The sequence below is a fragment of the Neolamprologus multifasciatus genome, chromosome 15, assembly GCF_963576455.1.
Source record: "Neolamprologus multifasciatus chromosome 15, fNeoMul1.2, whole genome shotgun sequence".
Classification (NCBI taxonomy): domain Eukaryota; kingdom Metazoa; phylum Chordata; class Actinopteri; order Cichliformes; family Cichlidae; genus Neolamprologus; species Neolamprologus multifasciatus.
The window spans coordinates 19,627,188-19,654,587 of record NC_140453.1 but is presented as its reverse complement, the minus strand read 5'-3'; the positions used below and the strand labels follow the sequence as shown (position 1 = coordinate 19,654,587).

Sequence of the window (27,400 nt, the reverse complement as noted above, 5' to 3'; positions counted from 1 at the left end):
TTGTGCTGTCAAAGCAAAAGACGCGCACCAGATAGAAGTTGCAATGCGCGTTTGCGTACATAAGATTTTCTGGAGGAGGACAGACATTTGTTTTAGAACTCTTAAAGATGTCGAAGAAGCTCCTTTAAGCAATTTCTTTGGTGTTCCTCCATCTCCGAAGAATGTCAGAAGGAGTCTGAACCGCATAAAAGCGCGTATTCCTCGGAAAGTGGTTGCAGGAGGCGAGCTGGCTTCAAACAAATGATGAACGCACAGAGATGTGGTGCAGAATATGCGGCATATTCTGGAACTTGCTTCTTCGACATCTTTAAGAGTTCTAAACAAACGTCTGTCCTCCTCCAGAAAATCTTATGTATGCAAATGCGCATTGCAACTTCTTATCTGGTGCGCGTCTTTTTATTTTGACAGCGCAAGCGCACCTGCGGACCACTTGTGTGCAGTCCTGGTAATAACCTTACAGCATAAGGGTCACCTGCTCAACCAAGTGAGCAGGTGGAGGAGTTCCATACGCTTTGATTTAAAATACCTGCTAAACAGAATGTGAATAGAGAGCCTTACCTGATACCCAACATACTAATGCTATGCATGATAGCCATGTGCTCTAGTCAGGTTTCAAGTGTCTCTTTTGGGTTCCGATCCACAGGCTGCTTGGGGGTTTCCTGTGTGGGACTGCATGTTCTCTCCGTGTCTGTGTGGGTTCTCTCTGGGTACTCCAGATTCCTCCCACAGTCTGTGTTAGTATAACTGGTGATTCTAATTTGGCTGCAGATGTCAAACTAAGCATGAATGTGGCTGCGTCTCTCTCTGTTAAGCCTTTGTTATACTCCACCTGTTACTGTACTCTGTTATAGCTGGGATACGCTCGAGCACTTCGTGTGTACTGATAAGTGGAAAAGATGATGGACAGATGGACTTTGTTTAGTGCACATTAAAAGTACATTGTCAGTTTGTCAGAAAGTAACAGTCATAAACTCCATGTTGATACCACAACTGCTCAAAAAATTAAGAGAACACTTGATCATCACAGTAAAACATTCAATTAAACTTAAGTGATCTTTCCAGTTAGGAAGCATTATTCAAATCAAGTCAGTTCAGTTCAATTCAGCTTTATTTATGGAGCCCCAAATGACAACAACATTCAAAGTGCTTTATAGCCCCTTTTCCATTAGTACTCAATCGGATAAACTCGACTCGGACTGACTGGTTTTCCATTACAATCAAGAACCACCTAATGTGCATGGTCGTCATAGTAACACTGGCGAGCGTTCTATGACGCAATTAGCATGTGAAATAAAGGTGGACATTGAGACGACGATATACCTGCTGCTCGTTCTGTAGCTTTTTGTCATACTTGGGGAACACAGCGTTGTTGTTTTTTTAAAAAGCCATTTCACTCATTGCCGGGTTTCAAAAAGCGCAGTTTTGATTTTCATGAATGTTAAGCTGGCTCACTAAGTGAGTACACTGACCAGCCAATCGGTGGCATGCAGTCTAACAACGTTGCATTTTAATACCTGCTAAGATCGCCTGGAACCCTGGCCAAGCCGGTACTAAGCTCTAATGGAAAACCTAGAAAACTGTGGCTAGTCGATCCGAGTAGGTACTAATGCAAAAGGGGCTCTATGAGCAAGCGCTTGGTGATAGCGGAAAGGAAAAACTTGTTTTAACGGGAAGGAACTTTAGTAGAATGAGGCTTGGGGAGAGGCAGCCATCTGTCATGACTGGTTGATTGTGAGGGGAGGAAGGCAGGAAAAACCCCCAAAACAAAACAAAAAACACAAGCTGTGGACAAGAGCCAAAAATTGATAATACTACTAATAATAATACTAAAACCATTGTAACTCTAAACTAAACTGCTTTAGAGCAAATAAAAGTGACAACAGGTGCCCTGGAGGGTCAACAACAAGACAACCCCCCAAAAGGGAAAGATTTTTACAGCTGGTGGCCACAGACAATTCCTTTTCTTATCCCCCAGTTTTTTTTCAAGTGTATCTGAGAGAACACAATTTATACTAGACTATATAAATAAAAACACAAACAAAGCTGCCATTGTGACATGAGATACCTTTAATAACCCAGAAGAAGAGATTCTTGCTGAACAAATACAAACGATCAAACGTGTTGGAAAAACAATAAATAACCAAAAAGCATCAAACATTTCCTAAATGCAATTACTGAATCTTCCAACAGCTGTTTACATTATTTACTTCATAAATAAAAATATATTATACAATTGCAACCTGCAGAAAAACCTGTTTTGTTGTGGTTGCTGTAGCTTTCTGTATCAATCAATCAAGCAATCAATCATCTGCTGGACTATTTTCAGCAGCAGACTGTCACACATTTGGTGTGCTAGTGAATCTCTTTGTTACCAGGATGCCGTATGAGGCACTGAGTCAATGTAAATGACACTGCCATGAAACATTTATTGGTGGTTTTTGTCTTTCATGAGATTTAGTGACAGTAAGACCTGTCTTATAATCTAATTTTACTGAACATGACTGACTTTTAGTGGGTTTTTTGTGATGTTTTGACAGTAATATACTTTTAACAGTTGATCTATGCTGGGTTTTGATAACAATTGAATAATTTTCCCTTGCCTTCAAATAATTTTCATATCAGCCAGAACAATGTCCCTGTATTTGTGCTCCAGGACACCCATAAACTCCAGGTGGTTGGTAAAACTGAAGCCCTGGATTGGCTCTTCCTGCAGGTAGAAAAGAAGAAATTTAGAGTTAGAGTCAATCTTTGAGCATTTATCCTGGTTGATGGGTCCTCGATTCAAGGCACCCAGGTAGTGACCAGCAGCAGCAGATCAGGTCACATTCCTGACCTGTTACGGCTTCTTATAGCTTGGAAAACTGCAGAATCTTCCTCTGATAAAATGTTTTTTCGATCAATCTGACATAGAGTTTATGCCTGTGCTTGCAAATGTATACAAGCGAGTGGTCAGACAGTGATCCCAATGAAGGAGGAATCTAAGAACAAGGACAAGACCTTGGGAGGGGACAGCAGGGCAATTAATTTAAGATGTACTTTATGAGTGGAATGGTTGATCTTTTTGACTGCTCATTGTACTGTACATTTACTGTGGTGTCTCTGACACCCTCAACATGAAATGTGCGCTCTATTGCAGGTTATGGACAGATTTAAAAGTGTCCAAAAATCACACTTAATTGCTCATTAGAGTTAACTGACTGTTATATAGGCAGTAGTTAACGAACGAATGAGAAAGCAATCTTCAGACGGCCTTTGTCTCTTTCTAGTGGAATATATCGCCAGAGTACCACTTTAAAGTACAAACGAGGCAATCAAAAGTTTTAAAGTACTTTCTAAAGAGCAGACTGTTGTCTTACAATTGTCATCAGTTGACTTGTTTAAAAAAAACTGCAGTTAATATTGCTTTAAAGACGCAAAAGTCTGTGTCCTAAGATGTGCAGTTAGACAGTGTTTGGGGATGGAGGCAGAAGGTTGTTTGCTTTATCGTCATTCACTTTGTTAGGACATGAGGTGTGGATAATTTGATATAACCTTTTCATTAAAATGTTTTACATTCAATCTGTTTCAAAGTCAGCGGAAATCAAATCTCTGGCAATCGAATGCTGCACCGCGCCAGTAAACAACATGCTTGCTCGGTGTTCAGGTAATGAGGTTTTACGTGTTGGAAAAGCGAAACAAACAGGGTTGCATAGATATCTTAATAACTACGACCATCCCCACCACCCACACACACACACACACACACACACACACAACAGAATGTAAATTAACAAGCTGCAATATCTTAACTAGAGAGACGTGTATTAGACCAGACAACAGAACATTTATTTGGCTCATTTGTTCAGTCAGGATTTTAATTTCAGCTGCTATAATTGCTGCCTGAGCTTAAGTATGCATCTGTGATGGCAACACCCGACCCCATGGGCAATCATTGCCCATGGGGAAGTAAAGCCACTGCAACTGTGGCTGTGAGTGGCATCATCAATTAGCAGCCTGAGGAAACCTGCACCCAGAAGACAATCTGCATTCAGAATAACACACACAAAGAGCAAAAGTCTAAGTTCCCAACCTTTCACTATCCAGGCTGGGAACTTAAAAAGAAAAAAAGCACTTTGCAACTTTGCATGACGTCTGCAACTGCTCAGCACTCTCTTAATTCTCTCTTATTTTTGTAGGTAAAAAACACATTCAATGACTGCAAACATGGGTTAAGACTGCAGACTAATTCTCAATCATTTATTTATCATACTGATGAGGATGTAAACAAACTTTCTCCAATCTTCTCTGTGTTTACAGAGAACTGTAAATACTCACCACTGTCTCTATAGTGAGGTAAGTAGTACTGCAATTTAGTAAATTTGAGTAAATTTAATAATGTTATAATGTGCCATTTCTTGTGATGTTCCAATACAAATTTTTTGGCCAAGAGCTGGATGTGGCATTCAAAGTTCATTTAGATAATACTTTAGAATAAGTGTGCTAATAAGTGCTTATATGGAATTTAAGATGATGACTTTAAAGACTTTAAAGTGTTTATTGCTTTATTGTGTAGCGGTTAACAATAGGAGGAAAAGAGCAGCATAACTTTTACGTAACCAAAGTTATTTTCTTTTGTATCCATCATCTACTACTCTGCAAATCACCCTCGGGCTCACCTCAGGCTTCTTCAGAGTCATTTTGTGACCCTTAATAACCATCCACTAAAACAGCCTGTATAACATTTAGGCTCCGATGTCTTTTATGAAGTAATATTATTATAATTGTAGAAATGCCACCGAGTACTGAAGTGCAAAGAAGAAAAAGAGATTAAGAACAAATGGAGCGATACATTTCTATAATTTAAAAGGAGAAAATAACGTGACTTCAGAGGAGTGACTGTTCAGTAAGTACCGCCAGGAAGAAATGAGTTTTCAGTCTGATGAAGGACCCTGCTTCTGTGATTATTCCAGGAAGCATTGCATTTCTGTATGAGAAAGCTTTAAAAGAACAATAAAGGCTTGCTGTGATTACATCTTCTTTAGATTTACAGGTCACAAAACAAGACCTAAATGATAAGTCTGCAGTACCAGCTATATTATTTTAAATCTATTATATCCATGTTTTGTGACTGTGGATGCACACAGACAGGAGGTATATGGTTTTGAACAGTAAACAGTGAAATGAATCCTAAAGAATCATCTAAACTGAAGCTATTTGGCTTGTTCATTTATTGTAATGACAAACAACCACTGACACAGCAGTATTTGTGTTTTGATATTTTAAGAACAGTGAATAAAGAACAAGAAAGGTAAATATTTTGTTGATGCTCACTTTCAATTTTGACTAAAAAGGGTTGTACAGAATATAGTTGCAATGCCAGTGTTCAGAGCTGTTAAGTGGATACTTTCATGATTAACAGGCAATATGAGCTGCTTAATGTTCCACATAATCTTAATGGTTTATTAACCGTTTGCACTTATGAGATCATTAGGTAGGATAATTAATGTAATAATTACCAAAGATTTCTATATTTTCTTAATCTTGCACTGACATGATGAATTGATGTTAATATTCAATGTGAGTTTGGATATGCACAGAAGGTGAAATTAACAGGAATGCATTGCAGTGCATACACAGGGCGGTATCAAATGACGTTTACTCTTTAAGGGTCTTTTATTCTGTGACACAGTCACATCTCTGTGAGATTCATTGTAGCTCATTTTATTTCTGATTGGCCATCGCAAATAGATGCTTTTGACAAGTTCTTCTGGGTATTTTCTCTGGATTTTAGTGTTGCTTTTACCCCCAAACCTGAGGTCCTCTGGTACTGGCCTTTTGATTGTTCCTAAAGTCAGGACACATGCTCACGGAGAGGCAGCTTTTCAGTGGTATGGTCCTCGTCTGTGGAACAGCCTGCCGGAGGAGCTCAGGGCCGCAAAGAACGTACATGTTTTAAAGAACAGGCTCAAGACCCACCTTTTTAATTTAGCTTTTACTTAACGTTTATTTATTCTATGTTATCCTGTTATTCTATTTATATTATTAAATTAGGCCCTACATAATATTCATTGTAGTTTATCTTTTTATTCTGTATATACTCTTATTAGGTCATATCTCCAGTGTTTCCTCGGAGGGGGCTCTCTGCACCGGGGTTGTGATCGACCGTGGCTGCTGTGGCTCTGTGGGTCTTCTCAGCCTGGCTGGGGGGCTTCTTTGCCACCCTCGAGCTGTGTGCCCGGCCTGGAGGCCGTCTGTGACCAGCTCTTGGTGCAGACGGCTCTGTGTGATAGTGTTCCCTCACCTGGCTCATGTGTGCCCAGCCCAATTTTGCCCAATTTTACTTTTTAAGTGTGTGTGTGTGTGTGTATGTATGTGTGTGTGTGTGTGTGGGGGGGGAGGGGATGTGTGTGTATGTATGTGTGTGTGTGTGGGGGGGGGGGGATGTGTGTGTGTGTATCCATGACCGTTTATGTTAATGAGAGTGTGGGGAGTGAATTGGAAGGCGGGATGGGGTGGGCTGCTTTTAACCATGTACAGCACTTTGTGCTACATTTCTGTATGAAAAGTGCTTTATAAATAAAGATTGATTGATATATTGATTGATTGATTAACTTAACTCTGGTGCAAAAAAAAACTTGAAAGTCAATTTTTAACTTGACAGTTTTGTTTTTGCTCCCTATTCCTTTGAAGATAGGGCTTCCTCTGAGATAAAATGCACTTGTTTAAAATTGGGTGGGATACATTGCTTCAATTTATCCAGGTGGAAATCAAACCTATACTGCAAAGTGTTTGGACATGTTTTTGATTGTTTTCTTGCAGCTGCACAGATTTGTGACAGACATTACAGCTTCTAATAGGCAGATGTTTGCAGTACTTTCAGAGTGCTGTAGGAACACATAAGCTATCTGGTAGCAAAGAACACAAAAACCTACACATGCTGCTAGATTTGGGCTGAAATTACCTGTTGCATGTATTTGTGGACTACTTTGAGTATTCTGAACAGACTACCTCTCTACAGAGCAGCTGCACACACACCCCGAAATTTAGGCTTTGGGTTGTCAGGTTGCATATAAGCACATCCATCTATATTTCCTCTCTTCTTTTCTCTTGTCTGTGCACCAGTCTAAGAAGAGAAGCACAGCTCATCTTCTACCCAACCCCCTCTTCCAGCTCATATGAGGGAACACTGAGGTGTTCCCAGGGCAGCTGAAAGACATATCTTTCCAACATGTCCAGGTTATCCCAGGGCCTTCTACTGGTAGGACAACTTACCCAGGAGGCACCTAGAAGGCATGCCAGTCTGATGCCCAACCACCTCAATGACCAAACCCCTCACCTCATCTCTGAAGGAGAAGCCAGCCAACCTTTAGAGAAGCTCATTTTAACTGGGATCTCAGCCGGGATACTTAAAAATTTACTTTGGACGCAATTTGTCCCTGACCTCGAGTGAGGTCTCCACTCTTTGCATTCACAGGTGTCTTGAAATTGTATGCAGTATAAAATAAATGCAAATGCATAATAAAACAGGAGGGCAACCTAAAATGTAGAAGCAGGTTCATGAGTAGGCAACATGAAAATACTACTGTGGTCTGCACCAAAGTAAGACTGATATCACCAATAGATGTCAGCTGGCAGAAACATATTTCCCCAAATACCACACATATCAATGGGCGGTTTCATGTGGTCTCTGAGTCATGTGGTCTCTGGCAAACAGTCTTTCTTTTTCTGTCTGCTTTTCCACTCACCACTTCAGCATCACTGCAGTTTAACTCTAGCCAGACAGAGCATTTGTAACAAGTCATTTGCCTCTTCAAATTTTAATTTAGATGAAATAAAAATACACCCCCTAGTGAGACAGGATGAGTGTAGAGGAGAGCAACTGTGTGTGAATGTTTTTAAAAATCCTCTAATACCGCATCTGTCTGGGTGAAAATACTCCCTTTACATTGTTCCCACAGAGAGAGTCAGAGGAGAAGAAGAAAGATAAAGCCGTAGGATGCAAACCAGCATGTCTAAAACTTTTAACAGTTCAGCTCAGGACAGGAATAGTAAATTTCTCTCTTACACACACACACACATACACAAACATGCAGAGACACAAACACACAGACTGTCTCAAAGCTCGCCTTTTGCAGCAGTATCTGATGCTACAGCTCATTAGAGGAACTTCCTCAGATAAAGCTTCCATAACTGATCTTTTATTCAGAAAAACTGTCAGCGGCAGCTCATGCCGGTGTTAACATCAGAGCTATAAGGCAGAGACAAGACGGATCAAAATGCTTAATGAGTAATGACGATGAGTACTTCGTGTCAGTGCCCATGTTTGCTTTGGATATTAGAAGTATCTCTGAGACCGTGACGTTAGACCTTTTGTGAAAGCTCCGCAATATAAAGTTCATCAATCCACCATACAGAATGCAATTTTAATGAACAGACTTTGTTTCAGTGAAATACAGCACAGTGGAAGGATGTGCGAACATGTTCTAAAAGCGAAGTTTTTTTAAATGAATTATTTATTATATGTGAATCGGGAATGAATGATTACATTTGATGGACAACCTATATAACACTGTACCAGATTCACAATGACAAATGTATAAACTTACATTTGTATTCCTGTGTTGAAATATATGCGGTAGCCTACGCAGGTGGCTGACGTCATTGTAAGCATTTATAGTTTATGTTTGTCTACAGTGGCTGGTAGGGGAGTTTCTATGCCACGGTGTTGAGTTTGATGTCTACTTCAAACAATAGAGAATGAAACTGAGCTGACCGGGTTGGAGTTTGAGTTTATAAATGTTTAACAACAGTTACTTTTAGTGAAATTGTTGCAACACTGAAAAAAAGAGAATATGTCAGAACCAATCAAGTAAAGACCGAATTGGGTAGAGTTACGAAATGAGAAAACAGCATGTTGCTATGCTGGCAGTACTGCCTATTCGGTATGAATTAGAAGCAAGCCAGATACATTTGCGCCTCATTATATATTGTAGTTTCTTTCAAAGAAGCATTACCTTTACAAAAATCAATATCTTCCAGTCATAGGTGGTGTAGCATGGTTAGCTGTGATGTATAGTTACATTTATGGCAAAGTGTACTGTATTTGGATACACGAAGCCTGTCCAGCAACCTTCTCTACCACCAGGTGATTAGCAGCTCTGCTCTTCTCTTCACCTGAGAGATATGGTCACAGATCTGATGGTATGATTACAAAAACAAACCAGGGACCTGTCAAAGCTTTTTATTGTGTTTGCTGAAAAAAGTGAAAAGATAACTTTGCATTCTTAAAAACCTTCTTTACCTCAAATAGTTTTCAATAATGTGTTTAAAACCAGTGCCTGTTTTGCACTGAAGTAATCCTAGCACTTTTAACCTTCCATAATAAAGTATAGCATGACAGGTTTGTGACAGGTACTGCTCATCTAAGAGAAACAGTTCTGCATTAGTACGAGACACAAGGTCAGTCTGGAAAGTGTCAAGAACTTAAAGTCTCTGCAGTCTCAAGAATCCTCAAACACTGTGATGAATCTATCTCTCGCGAGGAACGTTCCTAGGAAAGTAAGGCCAAGAGTTCACTCTACTGCAGAGCATCAGTTCATTAGAGTTACCCAACCTCAGAAATCGCCAATTAACAGCACATCAGATTAAAGCCCACATCAATGATTCCCAGAGTTCAAATAGCAAACACATCTCATCATTAAGTTTTGGAAGAAGAATTTGGCCCTCAAACTGCTACAAATAAACCAATACTAGTGAAAGAGACCAACAAGAATAAAAGTGTTTAAGCTAAGAAACACAAGACCAAGAAAGATCGGACCAAAGAATAAATAATTTTTTATAAATATTAATATACATATGGAGCAGAGTGAGAGAATACCAAAAGTGAAAAGTATTTATCAAAGCAAAGAGAACTTCCTACATAAATTCAAATGTACTTGATTTTTCTGATTAGATGGAACAAAGTGGCAGGTAAGTGTATTACCTGCAGAAGTGTTCGAGGTTTCACAGAACACAGATTTTTGAGGGAAAACTACAGAAAACTGGATACTTGTTCCTCTTTGACATACCTACATTTAGTAATTAACAAGGCTACCATAGAGATTTAAAGTGAATCTGAGTATGTTCTGTTAGTAAAATATTGCATGTATATTGTAGTTCTGACTCCATCTTACTTTGAGGAAGACCTGTAGCTCCTGGGACTGTGTGTGCTGCAGGATGTCTGGTTGCAAGTGTTTAAATATGGCCACACACATGTAAACCTGGTAGTCAGGACCCATCACCACACAGGTGCAAATATAGTGGCAGATCTCTGTCCAGTCCAGGTAGTTCCAGAAACACTGAGTCAGCCAATGGAGGCACATCTGTAGTGGGAAAAAAAAAATGTTATTAGGATTTCAAGCTGACAAATCGCGAACCCCACATGTAATTAAAAGTGTTCTGCTCTACAACAACAGCAAACTATGATGAGTTTGGCAGCTATCGTAACTACATAAAAAAAGAAATATGTTACTCAAACATCTCATCCTTAATATCTTTTCAGCTTTTCTTAAATTAGTTTTGTCGATCAAATATTTAAAAACAAACCAACTTAACACATAACTGTTCAGAAACAGTATCTCGTTTCTGAACCGAGCTTGTTCAAGCATTTAATTAAACTGGTATAAATCCACCAGACAATTAAATGTAAATAAGGAGAACATAAATGATAAGCAAACACAGAAAATATTTACATGTAGTTACAAAACCATGGAAGCACAAATGATAAATATTAAGTCATGTTTATCTGAAAGGCACCCATCTACTACAGTTATCTAAAGATATCTGTTTCATACTATATATATGCATTTGTGAGATCTGAATATCATCATTGGGAACTAACTAGTCTTTGTTCGTATTGTAGGTTATTTCTCTCTTTTTGCCTTGCAATGAAACAAAACGTATGCTAATATAAACACATGGATGCAAGATGTAGCTCAATAACTACAAAAAGGCACTTGTGCTAAGCAATTCAGCACATCCATGTCTAATAAACAACAGCTTCTACTACATTTACTATAAAGCTGAAAACCTGTTTAAATTTCTATTTACACACAAAGTGAAAAAAAATGGTTGATAATCCCTTAAAATACACATTTGCATGGTTGGGTTTATGGACACTGAGTTTACATTTCTTGTGCAAGTGTCTAAATGTATTTCATTTGCTCAGCTTTCTGAGACTTCCAGGAAACATGTTTACTTTGAGAGTGAAAAAATATTCACAAACTCTCTGCAGACATTAATATTGAGGTTGCATTATGGGACAAAGAGACGTGGAGATGCATGCTAATGTTTACTTCTCCAGTTGATGACTGAGTTAAAATTAGTGACCTTAATGCAGTGGTTCATGATGGGATTCCCACCTGATCTCAGTGAAAAGAACACAGAGTTCTACATCATCTTTAGAAATGAGCGTGTTTACCTCTGATGACATAGGCCGAATGTTAATTTTAAAAAGCTAGATATATTTACAGCAGTGTATTTTTCCAAATCTTAACAGAGTCCCTAAATTCAGTAAATAAAAACTGAACAACAGCAGCACAGTGGTGCTGTGGTTAGCATTGTTGCTTCACAGCAAGAAGGTTCTGGGTACGAATCCAGCATTTGTCCAGGGCCTATCTGTGCTGATTGAATGTGAGTGCAAATGGTTGTCTGTGTTAGCCCTGTGACAGACTGGCAACCTATCCAGGGTGTACCCTCCCTCTCGCCGCTCTGGGATAGGCTCCAGCCCCAAGACCCAGACCTGTTTTATCAAATCAATCACCAAAGTCTCTGTGAAACCTGAATATAAATATTGAAACATTCAACATTATAACTACTAAAATTGAAACACTGAGGCATTATGGAATAGCGGTTACTCAATTATGCTAATCACTATTTTTGTCAGTTTTGAGGGAAAACAAATCATGCATCTATTTAAAAGGAGGAAAAAAAGGAATTGGGAAATTTAAATGTAATTCAACTGAAAATTGAATAAGCTTTTCCCCACCATGGGAGAACTTGGAAAGTAGCCACAGATGTGTTGACATGGGATAAACCCCCAGACACAGAAAATATGTTTCTATTGTGCTATTTGTTTAAGAAATTAAACAAATAGCACCTCTGTTCCATTCAGTACTTGCTCACTGTCTATCATCTGTCTATCATCATTTGAGCTTTTTGGATGAAGCAAAGACACACAGCTGTAAAGAAGAGCAGTGCACTGGATTTATATCAAAAATCAAATTGCAGAACCATGTAGGGGAAAAAAAGCAAATAATTATTATTATTTTCATTATTACCTAATCACTAATAACGGGCCTGTCTGGTAGCTTAACTTTTTAAAATTCAAGTAGGAAAACAGGTGAAACAATTGCTATTTTTCCCAGGATTAGATGTTTGAGCAAATTCACCCATGCAATTAGTGCAATGCTCATGCAATGCAAAAAAAGAAACTGACTTTGCAGGCCTTAGTTAACTTGAAGAATATTAAACTTTATGCCTGCAAATCCTGAACATGACAGTATACCTCTGCAATGATGTGAAGTCAGGATTCCTTCCTACTTTGCTAGTAAAGGTGGTTCTGCATGCTACTGAATCATGGGGTGTAGTTAGTTTTTCACATGACTACAAAGAGTCCACATGACTTTACATATCCTCAACTCATAAACCTTAATCTCAGCTCTGCTGTGCTTGAATACAACTGGGATATTGTTAGCAGCCTTTAGCCTTACTGAACTAGACATCCTCACTGTGTATCCAGTTTCACAAACTGTGCAATAATTAGCCACTATGTTCACAAACAACATAACTCTGCTCAAGCATATAGAAATGCATAACCTATGCCCCATAAACCAGATTACCATTGTTCCCTCCTCCACTAAACTCTAATCAAAACACTGACACTCTAATTTGTGTGTTGTAATAACAACAGGGAATGATTGGCTCCATGCTGCCCTTACACGCTCTTGTGGAAAACAAGTAAACAGACAAATACAGTGTTCTTACTGCGACTGTAAATCTATCCAAGGTTTTCCAAGTGCATCTTATTTCCTTTTAGCCCAAACTCGAGAGGATAAGGTGAATGTAAATCTATTTATTTATTCATTTATTTTAACATTTCTTCTCCCAAATATCTGAACTGACAACTACAAGTGAGGCCACAGCGGGGTCAGAAACACCCCAACCAAAAGTAAGCATTGCAAATATCCGCTAACAGGGATCTCCATTCAGTGATGCACAGAAGACCTTGAATAGTGTTGCAATTCTGTTTTACCGTCTTTCAGCTCAATGTTTTGGTTTGAATGCCCTTAACATCACTGCTCTGAATGCGTTTTCATGAATTTGTTGTTTAATTTTATTGTTACAACGAGATTTTTAAAGTAGCAGGTAAAATGTCAACATTGTGAGGCGATCGTGGCTCAAGAGTTGGGAGTTCGCCTTGTAATCGGAAGGTCGCCGGTTCGAGCCCCGGCTCCGACAGTCTCGATCGTTGTGTCCTTGGGCAAGACACTTGACCCGTTGCCTACTGATGGTGGTCAGAGGGCCTGGTGGCGCCAGTGTCCGGCAGCCTCGCCTCTGTCAGTGCACCCCAGGGTGGCTGTGGCTACATTGTAGCTTGCCATCACCAGTGTGTGAATGTGTGTGTGAATGGGTGGATGACTGGATGTGTAAAGCACTTTGGGGTCCTTAGGGACTAGTAAAGCACTATACAAATACAGGCCATTTTTTTACCATTGTATCCGCCTCGCAAACTGGTAGATACCAAAACAGAGAGATGAGAACAACTACTTCAAATTCTTGAGGGAAACAGGAATGTGATCCAATCAATCTGGCTCTGTGTCTTACATCCACCTAACATTTTATGTCAATGTTGTGTTTATGGCTTCTTTTTTCTGCACTCCATCTACAGTGGAGTGCTTCAGCTAACTTGTCTTCTAAAACCTCTAGCCTTTATGGGTTAACATTGTTAAGTATTTGGGGTCATGTTTCTGTAAGTGTTTGGGGAATAATTCTACCTTTAGCTCAAATTTTGGGTGTCAACTAACTCCAGAGGTGATACGTGGAGGAGCAAGCTCCATTCTGTTCACCAGGGTGTGGATAACTGTGCCTGTTTTCTGCCTTATAGTTATAAAGTTCTGTGAAACTGAGGAGAGCTTCAGATTCATGTCACAACTTTCTGTAGTTTTGCTGCACATGATTTTCACTCTGCAGAATGACCTTAGAAGATGGGTTTTTTTTTAAATTTAAGACACTTACTAATGCTTTGTTTCATGATACCTGTCACAAACACTCCCAATTCAAACATTAAAACCTTCTGCAGATGGATTTTGAATGACTTCTGTGTCCACGTTCACACACAGACATTTGAATACACCCTTTACTCTATGATCGTCAAAGGCTTTTAATGCTTCATTTGCCACTGCTGCTTTGTCAGGATTTTAAAGTTCAAACTTTTGAAATAGAGTTTTCCATTTTTCACTGAAGAAGAGGAGCCCATTATCGCCTTGAACAGCAAAGAGACCAGCTGAATGTTAACGCATTACTCCACCCCGGAGACTACGGGTTCAGATCTTTGATGCAAATGTGGCGACTCTTATAAGCACGCGTTCATTGTGTGAGCCTTCACTGTCAACTGGAGACACGCGGAAGACGAGATCAAACATGAAAGCGTTCAAGGTGAAAATGCTTTTCGTACCTCGTTGTTTGCGCTAGAGAAAAGAAGCATGGAGGAGAAGAGTTCTAACTTTTCAACTGCTCTGGTATTTAAAAACAAAAGGACAAGGTTTCAATGTCAAAGCTGTATTGTGGTATTTTAAATTCAACTTAAGTCAAAGCAAAATGAAAAGGGAGGTCAATTACAGGGCAAGAACAAGTATGGTTATGAAAGGTTTTGTAACCTGATTTATTAAAAAACTTAGCAGACTGTTGTCCGTCTTGCTGTAAATAGTTGCAGTCTAGATGAAACTGAACATTTCTGTTCCAAATTCTTTTTTTTTTTTTATTCCTTCCATTAGTATTCATGATTATCCTTTGTTGATCCAAGAAAACCGAGGTTATTACTCCAAGATACCAAACTATTCCTTATTTGAAAACTAAAAGACTGCAGCCAAGTAAATATTATCTTCACAGACTTCATTAGCCTGACTTTAACTTTCTGTGACTCCTAATGATGTGAGTCTGTGTTCACATTATCACTTCAGTTGGTTACATAGTGTATTTGGTTTCAGCAGCAGTTTTTAAGCAAACCTTCTCTACTTTGCTGCTTGATTTTTATGACAGAAATCAGTTGTGTTCGTTGGGTTTGAATGACCTTAACAATTCTCAGTGTGTATCTGACATCATCTTGGATTTTCGATAGTTACATAGTTTTTTCCTTCCCAACAGGTTTGCTTGATAGGAAACCACGCAAGTGTGCAGTGCACAGCTCAGACTGTAAAAACTAATACAGTTAAATAGCTGTTAGGGGACAGAATAAAAACCAACAGAGGTGAACACAATAAACACCTAAACTAGTTTTGGAATGCTAAACATGCCACTGCTACAGTACATTTAAATTATATGGACTTCAGGTCTTAGCAGAATGCATAATACTGTTAATAAAGTGAGGACAAGTCACAGGGAGAGTGTGCAAGATTTTGTTCCTAGTTTAAGAATATTTAATCTTTAACATAATACAGCAGAAAATGAGTAGCGAGCATAATTTAAAATTCATGCTTCACCAACAATGATTAAGCTGTCTATTAAGAATCCAGTGGAAACTGATCTTTTTTTTGCCACTGAAACATTACATATGCATTGTGTTTTAAAACAAAAGACTGAAATTATACTAGCAATGATTTTAGTTTTCCCCTCAGTTAAACATTTAAGCTGCAAAGTTTGCAAAGTCATTCTGGTTAATGACCAGTTTGGTTTGTGTGTTTCAGAGGCTCTGAAGGCCCTAAAGCAGAATTGGCAGACGTAAGCCTGCAGAGTAAGCCAATAGTGAAATCTGTAGATGGCAGATAAATAGTAGATAAATGTCCCTTTCTACCTCTATGAGGAGCATTGCTGCTTGTGATCCTATGGCACTCTACTTTTATATCACTCTAAAAATAATAAGGTGCACAAGGAGATTATCTTTATGGGGAAATTGGACAAATTTTAATTAGGTATTATGTGTGAATTTGCTAAATGTCATAAAACTATGACATTTAGTTTTAATAAAAATTAAAATCAAGAAACTGAAAACATGCTGATTTACAAATGTGCTGGATCAAACTGGGAATTTTGAAATCTGTTAATGTAGCCAGTGTTACAGATAATACCTGTGATGGGGTGAAACCAGACATCTTGAAGGCAGAGTGGACTAGAGGAACTTCAGCTTTCAGCAGCATCTCCACGTAGTGAGCTGTGCACCAGTAGACAGGAGGGATTCCTGATTCAGCCACTTCCTTAGGAAAATGGATCTGTCACAACAAAAAGATCTTGATGTCATGACTTTTCTTGGTAATGATTTCAAAATAATGTTAGATCATACTTACACAACTGAGAAATATTTTTTTAAAAAAAGCAAAAACAGTATTTGCAAGTTCAAATTTTTGTATTCAATGCTGCTATGCGGAAAAAGTCTTCTTAACAATCAGAAACAGCATGCAGTGTGCACAGCCATGTGCCAGCATGCGTGTTAACAGTGTGCATTCATGCCCACATTTCCTCCATTTGTCTCTGCCTCTTAATTATTTGTGCCCTTTTAAATTTCCGTGATATCGATGAAATCGACCACTTTGTGAAGGCCAACCGCTGCGTGAGATATTCAGCAGTTGTATCTACATCAAATGCACCGAGAGCAAAAAAACACATGTTCGGTCTAATCCCATTGTGCCGTAATTGACTTTGACGACAGAAGACGAGATGATAGAGGCTGGTATAATGATAGCAAAGTTAATCTCAGCACCTCAGCTCTCCTCCGCAATTTCGAATGATTGAAACTAGACTTCATTGTAAACTTCTTCCCCTCAGCTGAACTCTTTCCCTCATTTATACTGCTGTCTCGCAGCCTAAACCTGAAAGCCATGAAAAAGATGATTTATCTCCTTTCATTCATGTTTTCATTTCCAAGTTTGTTTTTTCTTTTGTTGTTGGGATTAAATGAGGACAACACAGAGACAGCCTTTCAAGCTGTTTGAAATTTGAAGGAGCAGTGTCTTGTACACAGCTCATCCAGAGTATGTAGGACTGAGGGGCAGGGACAGCATGGAGTACTATGTCCAGTAAAGCCACACATGACAATGTTTTATATGGAAATTCACCACAGGGATCACTGTAGACAAAAATATAATTCTCTAATGTTTGAACTTCACTTCTGTAGGAGTTTTTTTTTCCAAAGATTTATTTTGGTCCTGTATTATTTTTATGATAGGATAACAGCGCAGGCAGGAGCGAAGGGACCGAAAGCAGGAAATGGCCTTGGACAGAACTGAACCCAGGCTCAAAGGCAACCTAAAGTAGCCCATACGGGTCACCCAATTAAGCCACAGACAAATGAATGCCCAGATGCAGGGGTTGCTGAGGGAATAAAAGAATAACAAAAAAAAGTCTGTCTTATCTTACTTAAAAGAAGTCATTTCCTCTCAGTTCTTGCCAAAATGTGATTTTCCTCTTTTTTGGAAGTGGGAGGAATGCCTGTTTTACATTTACTCCAAAAGCGGCCCCAAAACTTCTTGAAACCATATCAAAGAAGTCACAGGTGTGTGAAGTCTTGAAAAATGTGTACCAAGAAAGTCAAAATGTAAAGTTTGCAGCAGTTTACACAACACAGATCTAAAACATGTTCTATCAATTAAAAGGATCGAGGCTAACAAGTCTGTGTTAGGAATTGTTAGCCACAAACATGTTTCAGCTAATAGGTGTTCCAGTGTCTGTAGCTAAATGACCTAAATGTAAAGCGCGCTACAGAATCTACACAGAGACTCAAGCATAGATAGGCTCAGAGACGATAAGAGAAATAAACCTCCCTACATGTACACATTTATGTCAAAGTGGAGGGCATGTATTAGAAGAATGCAGGAAGCCAGACATTGATCAGGCAAATTTTCTTGTGTCGGGTTGTTTAAACAAGCTGTCTGAAGCTAACTGGCTGTTCAATTTGACTGCAGTGCTTACAGACAGTCATAATGTAAATTGTAGTTCTGAAGGCATACAGCTGTGGCCTCACCCTTCCCTACCCTTACTTATCTGTCCTAAATTTAGCAAACACAACTCAGACCTGTGTCGTTGACTGGTACGAGGCTATGCTTTGTCCACACACACGTTTCTGACCCACTCCAGCAAACCAATCCAATCTTAAATGGATCCATCCATCATCATATTCGTCAATACATCCTTACCATTCTTGCAACACCATATTGTATGAGTCACTTCCACACACTGATAACCTGCTGCAACCTTTCTGAATACCTTTCTCTACCTAAATTCCAGAAAATTACCACTTATATCACCAGCTGCTTTTAGGTGACAGTCCGTTCATCTTGTCCTGGGAATACACCAGGTGCTGGTCTGTGATAATCCATCTGCAGTGCGGTTTTGCTCAATTCTGGCTACAAATTGCAATGTTAGTGTTTCAGAACTGAAGTATTAAGTGGGAAAGAGGTGTTTTAGTTTGGAAATTCACTAGTTGCTCTTTGTGTCTGACTTCCTGATTAACTGCGTCTATAACTGTTCCATGTAGTTGACCTGCTAAGAAAGCCACTACTGCCATGCTTCTATAATTTGCTGTGGCACATCTGTTGGATTTTGAAATAATTCTCCGTTACCTTGTAATGTTGTGGGGTTTTTTTTTGTTTTTTTGTTGCATATTTTATTTTTTTTATACATATTTTTTATTTTTTATTTTTTTAAAAATGTTTTGTCACTGCTTTTCAACCAGATTGAGTACATTTTAGATACAATTAGTGGTATTATGAAAGACTAAGTCCCATTTTGACAAGTGAGGGGTGGCTAAGAGCAAAAAAGTGAAGGGCACTACATGCTCATATTGTAACAGTTTGTCAGTTATAAGGTAGATGTTTGATGTTTGTCAGACCTGGGAAATGTTTCCATATTTATGCACGGTCTATAGGCACCACTGCAAGGTAAACTATTAAATATGTAATTGTACTCACTTTACCGTAGTTGTACTCACCGATGCATGTATCCTGGCTGGCCAGATGAAGGCAGAGGTGAGCAGAGAGGAGAGACTGACTAACAAACATAAAGACTTTTCCATGTTTCCGGCCATGATGAGGAACACTGTACAGGCTAGCCAGTCATGACCTGGATAACCTTCCTGGTGAGTTACTGGTTTCAAAGTTAAAGATCCAAAAATGGCTAGTAAAAAAATATACACAGATTTCAAAGTCTTAGATATGTTCAGCAAACCTTGTGGTAACATGAGTATTTTTGACAAACACAAATTAATTTTTAATCAGAAATAAACAAAAATACAAATAAATAACTAGATTTGCATTTTATTAACCACTTGTAAAGCTTAAATTAAGAGATTTTATTTGTGTTTTAAAGGATCCATAAATATTGTCTCTGTGTCAGAAGACACGAGCGCTCATAATGGGTTGAATAAAGCGCAAAGCTAATACCAGTTTGATGTCAGCTGACACTGATGCCAGTGAGTGTTATCTACAGAGTGAGTAACAGTCAATTAACCACGATACACCATCAGCTTTGTCACAGCTGAAAAAACAGACTGTAAAGACCCAGTTCTGTCTAGTGTCAGATTCTGAAGGTATTACATGAAAAAATCTTAACCCACAGCCACCGGCAAACTGATACAAACATATAATTCTTGTGATTTTTGTCTTAATAAGCAGGAGAGGCTGCTTTACATTGTGAACGCAACATTGCACGGACACTGAGCAGCATACTTTAAAAAAAGAAAAATAGCAAACAGGATTTGCAATCAGGCTCCAAGGTTAAAGCTTCCTTTCATCAAGTATGTCTCGAGTGGTTTACTCAGGCTCTGCAGCATTACTCATTAAATTCAGTTCATTTAGACGTTTGATAATTTCATTCAAACCCTGCTGGCAGCAAAAACTGCGCTGATATGAGAGTCTCTGTCCTGTTCCAGGAGAACTGTGGGCCGATTAATCGGGAGTGAGAACACAAACTGGCTCGTCTCCAGAAAACAACCCCAGGCCTATCAACACTTGCTGCTTTTTATGTCTTTCTGCTGAGTTGCTCCCTTTGAACACTGTCACCGTTTAATTTTTCTTTAGGTTAAAATGTACACAGAGAGATTTATTTACATCTTCCCACTGAAAGATTCTCTACATTTCTGCCACAAAGATATCACAGGAGAAAGTTTTAATGAGAAAAAAAGACTAAATGAGCAAATTTCTTCATTTATTACATTTAAATTTATTACTTTTAGTTCATTTCCTGTGAACTCTACGGAAAAAAGCATGTACCTTCCCAGCATGTTAATTTTAAACTAATTAATCTTGTAAAATGATGTTAATTCTTCACACCAATGCCAGAAAAAAGACAACAGCAGCCTTGATCTGCTTTAAGAATCTACATTCTCATTTCTTAGTAATAGTTTTAAAGGGTACCTATGATCATTTCCCTTATTTTTTGTCAGATATACACTGTTACTGTGGTGGACGGTCACTTTGAACACAGCCAAAGCTTCAAATAATGAGGTCAGTGTACAAATATTCCCACTGAGCCAAAAGCTCAGGCTTCGGATGGCTCTAAATGCTCCATTTCAGACTGTGTTTTTTTCTGTTCTTGGCTCTGTATCGTGGCAAAACTGGGGATTTTGCCATAATGCCTGGTCATCTCAGGCGCTCGGCTTGGTCTATGACCGTAGAAGCCCCTCCCTCCTGCTGTTCAATGCTGTTTGCAAAGGAGAGCCAATCAGAAGACAGGTGGCTTCACTGCTGAGGAGCTAAAATGTTTTTTTGTGACAGATCATAACCTGAATGACTCCAACAGCTTTCTAATTGCTTTTTTTAATGTATCATGCAAATATACTCTAACAGAGTCCAAGAATAAAAACATGAAGCTCAAAATAACCATAAAGCACCTCTTTAAATAACTAAATTTATATTTAATGCTTAACCTTTGAACCAACACAGATAAGAAGTCATAAAGCTGTTAAAAAAAAAAACAGTAATGCATTATCCTGAGCAAACTCTGTTCAGTGAGCAGACAGGGACAAACAAACGAAACCCAAAGTGTCTGTTTTGTAAGAACCCAAAGTTCTTACTTTTTAGACCAATTTCAAAATTGTTAATGCAGAAACATATTCGTGTTTTGCCATGTCTTGACTGGATCCTGTAACAGACTAAGGAAATTGCCTTAGATTTGCATCTGAATGACAAGCATTTGAGATCTTTATATCATTGTTAAGAAAAGGCAAAGACGGGACTCCTTTGTGGATACCCAGTTAAAAGAACTGGAGGATGGCTGTCTGCATTAAAGCTCAATAATGAGGACCAAATCCACAGAAACACAGAAACTTGACACTAACTGTGCATGCTGATAGTTCCATTGGCTTTGATTATCAGTTAAAGATGTCAGCGAGTGCATGATGGGAAGAAACATCTTTTTTCGGCTTAGATGTGTGGAGTGGTTTGGCATTTATTTGTAGCCTGTTTTAAAGTCAGCAAGTCATGTTATTGGTGACAGTGAAAGTGTGAGGATTTCACTTTGAAATGTGGTCAAACGGGTACAGTCTGTCCCAATTTTGCCTTATCCTGTTAATGGAAATGTCTGGACAACCTTGGTTAGAACTTCATTATTTAAAGAATATTTGGAGGTCACACAATCACCACTGTATTATTACACCTTGAGCCGCCTTAATTCTTTGTAGCACAGAATTAACAAACATTTCTCAGATTTTTGGGCCATACTGACATAAGAGCATGGCACAGTTGCTGCAGATCTGTCAGCTGCGCTTCCGTGATGATAATTTCCCATTCCACCTCATCCCAAAGGTGTTCTATGGGATTGAGATCTGGTGACTGTGGAGGCTATTTGACAACAGCCAACTCATAGAATAGTCGCATAGAAGAAACCAGTTTCCAATGATCTAAGCTTACTGACATTAGTGCCATTATCAATCTGAAAACACTCATCAGAAGATGAGCACACTGTGCTCATATAGGGACGGACAGCAGAAATACATCAATACGCCACACCAGCAGGCTGAACCACTGATACAAGGCTTTCATGTTGTTTATGCCTAAAGCAGTCTGGCCATTCTCCTCTGACCTGTGGCATTATTAAGACAATTTTTATTTTTTTTTGCTTTTTTGGACCATTCTCTGTAGACTCAGGAGATGGTTGTGTAGCAAAATCCCAGTAGATCAGCAGTGTCTGAAAATACTCAGTCCAGCCCATCTGGCATCAGCAACCACATTCAAAGTCACTTACAGTAAAGCCCCCTTTCCCCCCCATTCTGATGCTCACTTTGAACTTATGCAGATCCTCCTGATCATCTCTGCTTGGCACTGAATTGCTTAAGCAAAAGAACTATATATTGCCTCTGTTTTATATTCATAAATGTATGACAGCGGTTGGAAGCTTAAACTACAGTGTGAATACTTAAATACAATTATAATGCAACAGTGTGAGCTGGTTAGCTTAACCACTGGCTCAACCCTCAATGACAAATGCATGCTCTTTGATAGTGATTGACAGACAGACCTCATGCATTTGTAATGGATTCTGTAAAGATATCATTTTTAAACGGAGAGCTATAAATAAATCAGTTACCCCAAAGACAGGAATAACATTTTCATCTGCGATTACCTAATCACCATCAACGAAACCGAAAATCCTCGAAATAAAATACTAACTCAATCAACATCTATACCTTAGATTTCAAATTATTTCTGTTTACCTGAAAAAGTACTTCAGTTCTTTGGGTAAACTTTAGACCAAAGTTTTTGCAAATTTTTAAGTATATTAACTTTTTAATTCTTTTAGCTTAAATAGGTACACTGTGTTTTGTGTTGGAAACATTAGCATAAATCTGTTTACAGCTGCCATCTGAACACAGAGATAACCAAAAACGAGCTTCTTGCTGTCAACTCAAATGTCAGTCTGGTCTAGTACTGTAGCTTCTTTACAAACAAAATGTCAGCATTTTATATTTGTGAGGGCTCTTTATCTTCTCTCTGTGTTTTCATGTTTCAATTGTCTGCTTACAAAGGAAGCTATCTGAAGGAAAAAGGACGCCTGTCAGTTGGTATTTGGGACAAAAGAAGGTTGAACAACTCACTGAGGAGCAGATGGAGCAAGATAATCTATATTGTGTTGATCAGAGCGTGAGACATGACACTCTCGGTTTCTTTTTCTTTCTTTTAAAAAGGGCGACTTGTGGCGTTCTCACACTAGACACTAGATAGCTGCTACTACAGTCACACACATATACTGTTGCCTCAGTAGCCAGAGTGGCACAAAGAAAAAGTTTGTGAAATCTTTAGAGTTGGCAAAACTTCTGTTTTGCTTATTTAAAATAATAGTGCATTATATACATACAGTGAACCTCTGCAGTAATTACTCTGCAGTAATTACATCGTTTAAGAAGATGAGCATGTGTTGAATGCGTGGGTTGCGATGGTGCTCATCCATATAAATAAAGGCATACAAAGTCAGCTTACAAAAAGGTTATGCTCAAAAAATACTGATGGGTATGAATTATGCCCAACGACAAACTGTTTACAGATGGAGGAAATTCAGGACGACTGCTCTCCTGAACAGTAGATGTCCTACAAAGACCATCGCTGTGAAACCTATAAAACTTGCTACAATCTTTGTTCATATGTTCATTATAAGAAAAACCCTGAATAAGAAGGGGAAACTGCTGCTCTCTACAAAAATATTAATATACAGTGTAGAACGCTATGTCTGAAGAAGAAACATTGAAACCTAATTTCAGCAGTCACCGCATGATGTCAGGAACATCATGGAGGGGCAAGGCCATCATTTCATCAACCAAAGGTAAGCAGAGGTTCGGTGATACACTGACACAAAACAGACACAAATAACTAAAAAAATATTCTTATTTTCCAAATTCAGGTTTTGAACTGACCAAATGCAAAAATAAAATGTTACGACACAAGAACATTTGTCAGATGCGTGACTAACATTTACAGCCACAGTGTGTCCATTTACTGTGAATTTTTATTGTATGGACTCTGTAAAGGATACTGAGTTCTGATGAAGTTTTAACTCTCTGCGTTGACAAGAAGATCTTCACATGCTTCATTAGCAGAGCTAGGTCATTTGCAGCTTCTTCTTTCAGCAGCCTAAGGTAAATCCCATACCTGTGAATGTAAATGAAATGTATGAAACACACATCTTCAAGTGCAAACCCTTTATAGATCAGTCTTCCTTTGTTTTTTAAAAGCATGTTGAGTAAGTTGGTCAAATTTCCAGGTGCTGTCAAAGTCGCACTAAATGCTCCACACATCCTCTGACCTTAACACCAGCTCAAACACTTGCACGCCGAGAGCTTCATGGCACGGGTTTCCATTTCTGATCAGCTCCTGTATAATTCTTAATACTTTTAAGTGTTGCTGGGGTTCCTGCATTGTTAATTCTTATAGTAAACATGGCCAAAGCATCAAATAATGAGGTCTGTAACATGATGCTTGTGAGCTAAAGCTTCAACCGCACCTTGTTTCAGTTTTTTTTCTATTCTTGGCTCTATATTATGTCAGTGAGAAGGGATATCATTAATATAGTGTACTCAGGTACAGCCGCCACATCTGTGCTGTTCAAACCTTCTGTTTGTAAGAAGCAACCAATTGGAAGAAAACTGGTTTAATGAATGCAGAGTTAAATTTTAACAAGAATTATCTGGAACTGTGAAACATGCAAAGCTATGCTGCTAGATTTCAAGAATAAAATCATGTTGGAATAATAGCTCTGCTTTTACTACTTTACTTCTTTATTACTTTTCACCTGTTTCATATCTCTTCTTTTATTTCCCCATCATTTTAAATTACTGAAATGAAAACCTATAAAATGTACTGTGAAAATATTAATTTAAAAAAAAAGATCATTTCTCAGCATGACCATTTTTCTTTCAGTTCCCAGAATCACTCATGAAAGTCACATTGCCCAATGGGATTCTTTATATCAAACTGAGAGATAAAGCAACATTGAAGACTAAAGAAAATACCCCAGAGGAGTCCTCAAAACTTTATTCAAGAAGTCCAGTGTCGCAAGTAAAAGATTAATTATAATTTCATGTTCAACAACTTTTAATCCTATAACACCCACCACTCTGCGGGTAATGTTTGCACTCTGTGTTGATACCAGAATAAAAAATGTGGCACTCTGTTCTCCTGGACAGGCACAGAAACTTTTCAGCTGCAGAGCTCCCTTCGGAGTAGGTGCTCAGAAAGAGTTATATTCACTGTGTAATGTAGCAGCGGGGTGTCGTTAAAGGCAGAAACAAGCAGTGTGAGAACAGTAACACAAGTCAGAGGGTCTATTGTGGGAAAAATAAAGAACAGAACAAGTAGTTGCACAAGTACAGGGCAGCAATATCATGAAATTCCTGTCTATTCTACAACATGTTTGTTTCAACAAAGTGCATTTTTAAACTCACCTATCTCTGTTGTTAAGATAAGGTTATTTTTACTTAAAGCTCCTCAGTAAAATTAGGGCCCACATCCATCCACATGACTTTGAGAGAGTAATTTGAAACTTTGTTACCTCTTAATTAGACTTTGTAATTCTTTGGAGGTTGGCCCTAATCAGTAGTGATGTGCGATACCACTGATTTCCTTTCCAATCCGGTACCAAGTAATATTCAGGGTGGTATCGACGATACTGATCCGATACCAATACTTTGTACAAAAACTTATTTTATTGATTGTATCTCAAATTATAGCGTCATAATGATTACAGGACATCAGATCTCTTGTTCTTATCACTTAATAATGCAGAGTTCATTATTAAACCATATCGCAGAATTCATAGCGCGGCCCAGCCAATTCCAGTCTCCAACAATGACAGCAGCTACTTAGTTTTAATATTACTCTTATTTCTCTTTCTGGGTCGCAAAAAACCTTTTAACATATTTTCAGGTGAGCATGTAGCTGTGTAAACTTCAAATATCTGAGCCGACCGACACATTGTCTTATAAACCCCCACGGTCTTTCACTACTCGGGTTAAACATGATATATAAGTCACTTTGATAACTTAAAAATGCTATTGTTTGGCTTTTTCAGTGTTTTATTTGTTCGTGAGTAAATCGGTTTGGCTGAGATTAAAGTTATTAGATTAGATTAAATTAAATTTAACTTTATTAATCCCTCTGGAAGGTTCCTCCGGGGTTTTCACCCCGGCCAATAATAACGGGGACATTTAACGTATTTTATCCGATAAATAAACACTGTAAAATGTATTTATCACCCCCAGGAAGTAGTTCCTTTGAATGTAGACAATCCGAATGTTATAGTTTCTTTCCACTGTGTTCCTGTTAATGATAAACTACAAATTATTCTAAATTACTAAAATATCGATATTTTAATGTGAGAATCGATTGTAGAACATAAATGATTGGTATCGGAGGAATCGATATTTCAGGATCGATCTGCACATCACTACTAATCAGTCATCACAGCAGCTCGCTTTTTGACAGGTGCGCTCACATTCCACCTGTACTGGCTTCCAGTCCATTTCAGGATCAGCTTTTCACAACCATTTTGTGCCTTTCTACTTAGCTGAAGTCTTATAGCAGTGCACTTGTGCCAAAGCCCTGAAGTCTACAGACCAACTGATCTTGGATGTTCCTTGATTCAGGCCCTAAAACAGAGGCCACACTGGCTTTTCGATGTTAGCCTCTATATTTAGGGGCAACCTGCCCAGTCACTCAGTCATTATAAAACACAATTATAAAGCTATTTATTTTCTCCAGCTTTCAGTTGAGCATGATTTCCTAGTTTTTATTGTGCGAGCACGGTTGTGTTTTCATTTATTCTTGTTTAATTTGAGGATGTTTTATGTTTTTGGTCTGTATTTTAGAGCAAATTTATTGTTGATTTAGTGAGTTTTAATTATAGTATGGCATGTACTGCACTTCGGTCAGCTAAGGGTGTATTAATGTGCTGTAAAAAATAAAAACTGACTCAACTTATATATCTCACATCAGTCAGCTCTGACAATTTTCCTAATGTCGGCTAACAAAAGTGTCTCCAGCTGCTGAACTGAGAAACAAAAAAAACTTTCATTCTCACTTTTTGACTTTTGTGCACATTTGCAGCTTTAAGTCATGTTGAGAGTGGACGCTGAGGTGAATTCTAATGTTACGGCTTTGAGTTCACAAGCTTGTTGAAAAATGAAAGTGAGCTTTTACATTTTTTAGATGGCTTAAATATGCTATAGGTTAAAGCGGCAAAAGCCACC

General features: G+C 38.5%; 1 protein-coding gene across 4 annotated transcripts in view; it reads right to left on the bottom strand.

Annotated features, from left to right (window-relative positions):
• Nucleotides 1-1,086: 1,086 nt before the first annotated feature.
• The window catches only part of tbc1d32 (TBC1 domain family, member 32), a 91,753-nt gene continuing 65,439 nt past the window's right edge, over nt 1,087-27,400 (bottom strand). For all 4 annotated transcript variants that reach the window (XM_085132343.1, XM_085132346.1, XM_085132345.1 and 1 more), the window contains exons 30-34: nt 24,190-24,305; nt 19,157-19,311; nt 16,302-16,442; nt 10,152-10,340; nt 1,087-2,707 (exon numbers count right to left, since the gene is read on the bottom strand). In XM_085132343.1, the coding sequence (XP_084988469.1) occupies nt 2,603-2,707; nt 10,152-10,340; nt 16,302-16,442; nt 19,157-19,311; nt 24,190-24,305 (706 nt within the window). In that variant the 3' untranslated portion in view covers nt 1,087-2,602. The remainder of the gene's footprint in view (nt 2,708-10,151; nt 10,341-16,301; nt 16,443-19,156; nt 19,312-24,189; nt 24,306-27,400) is intronic.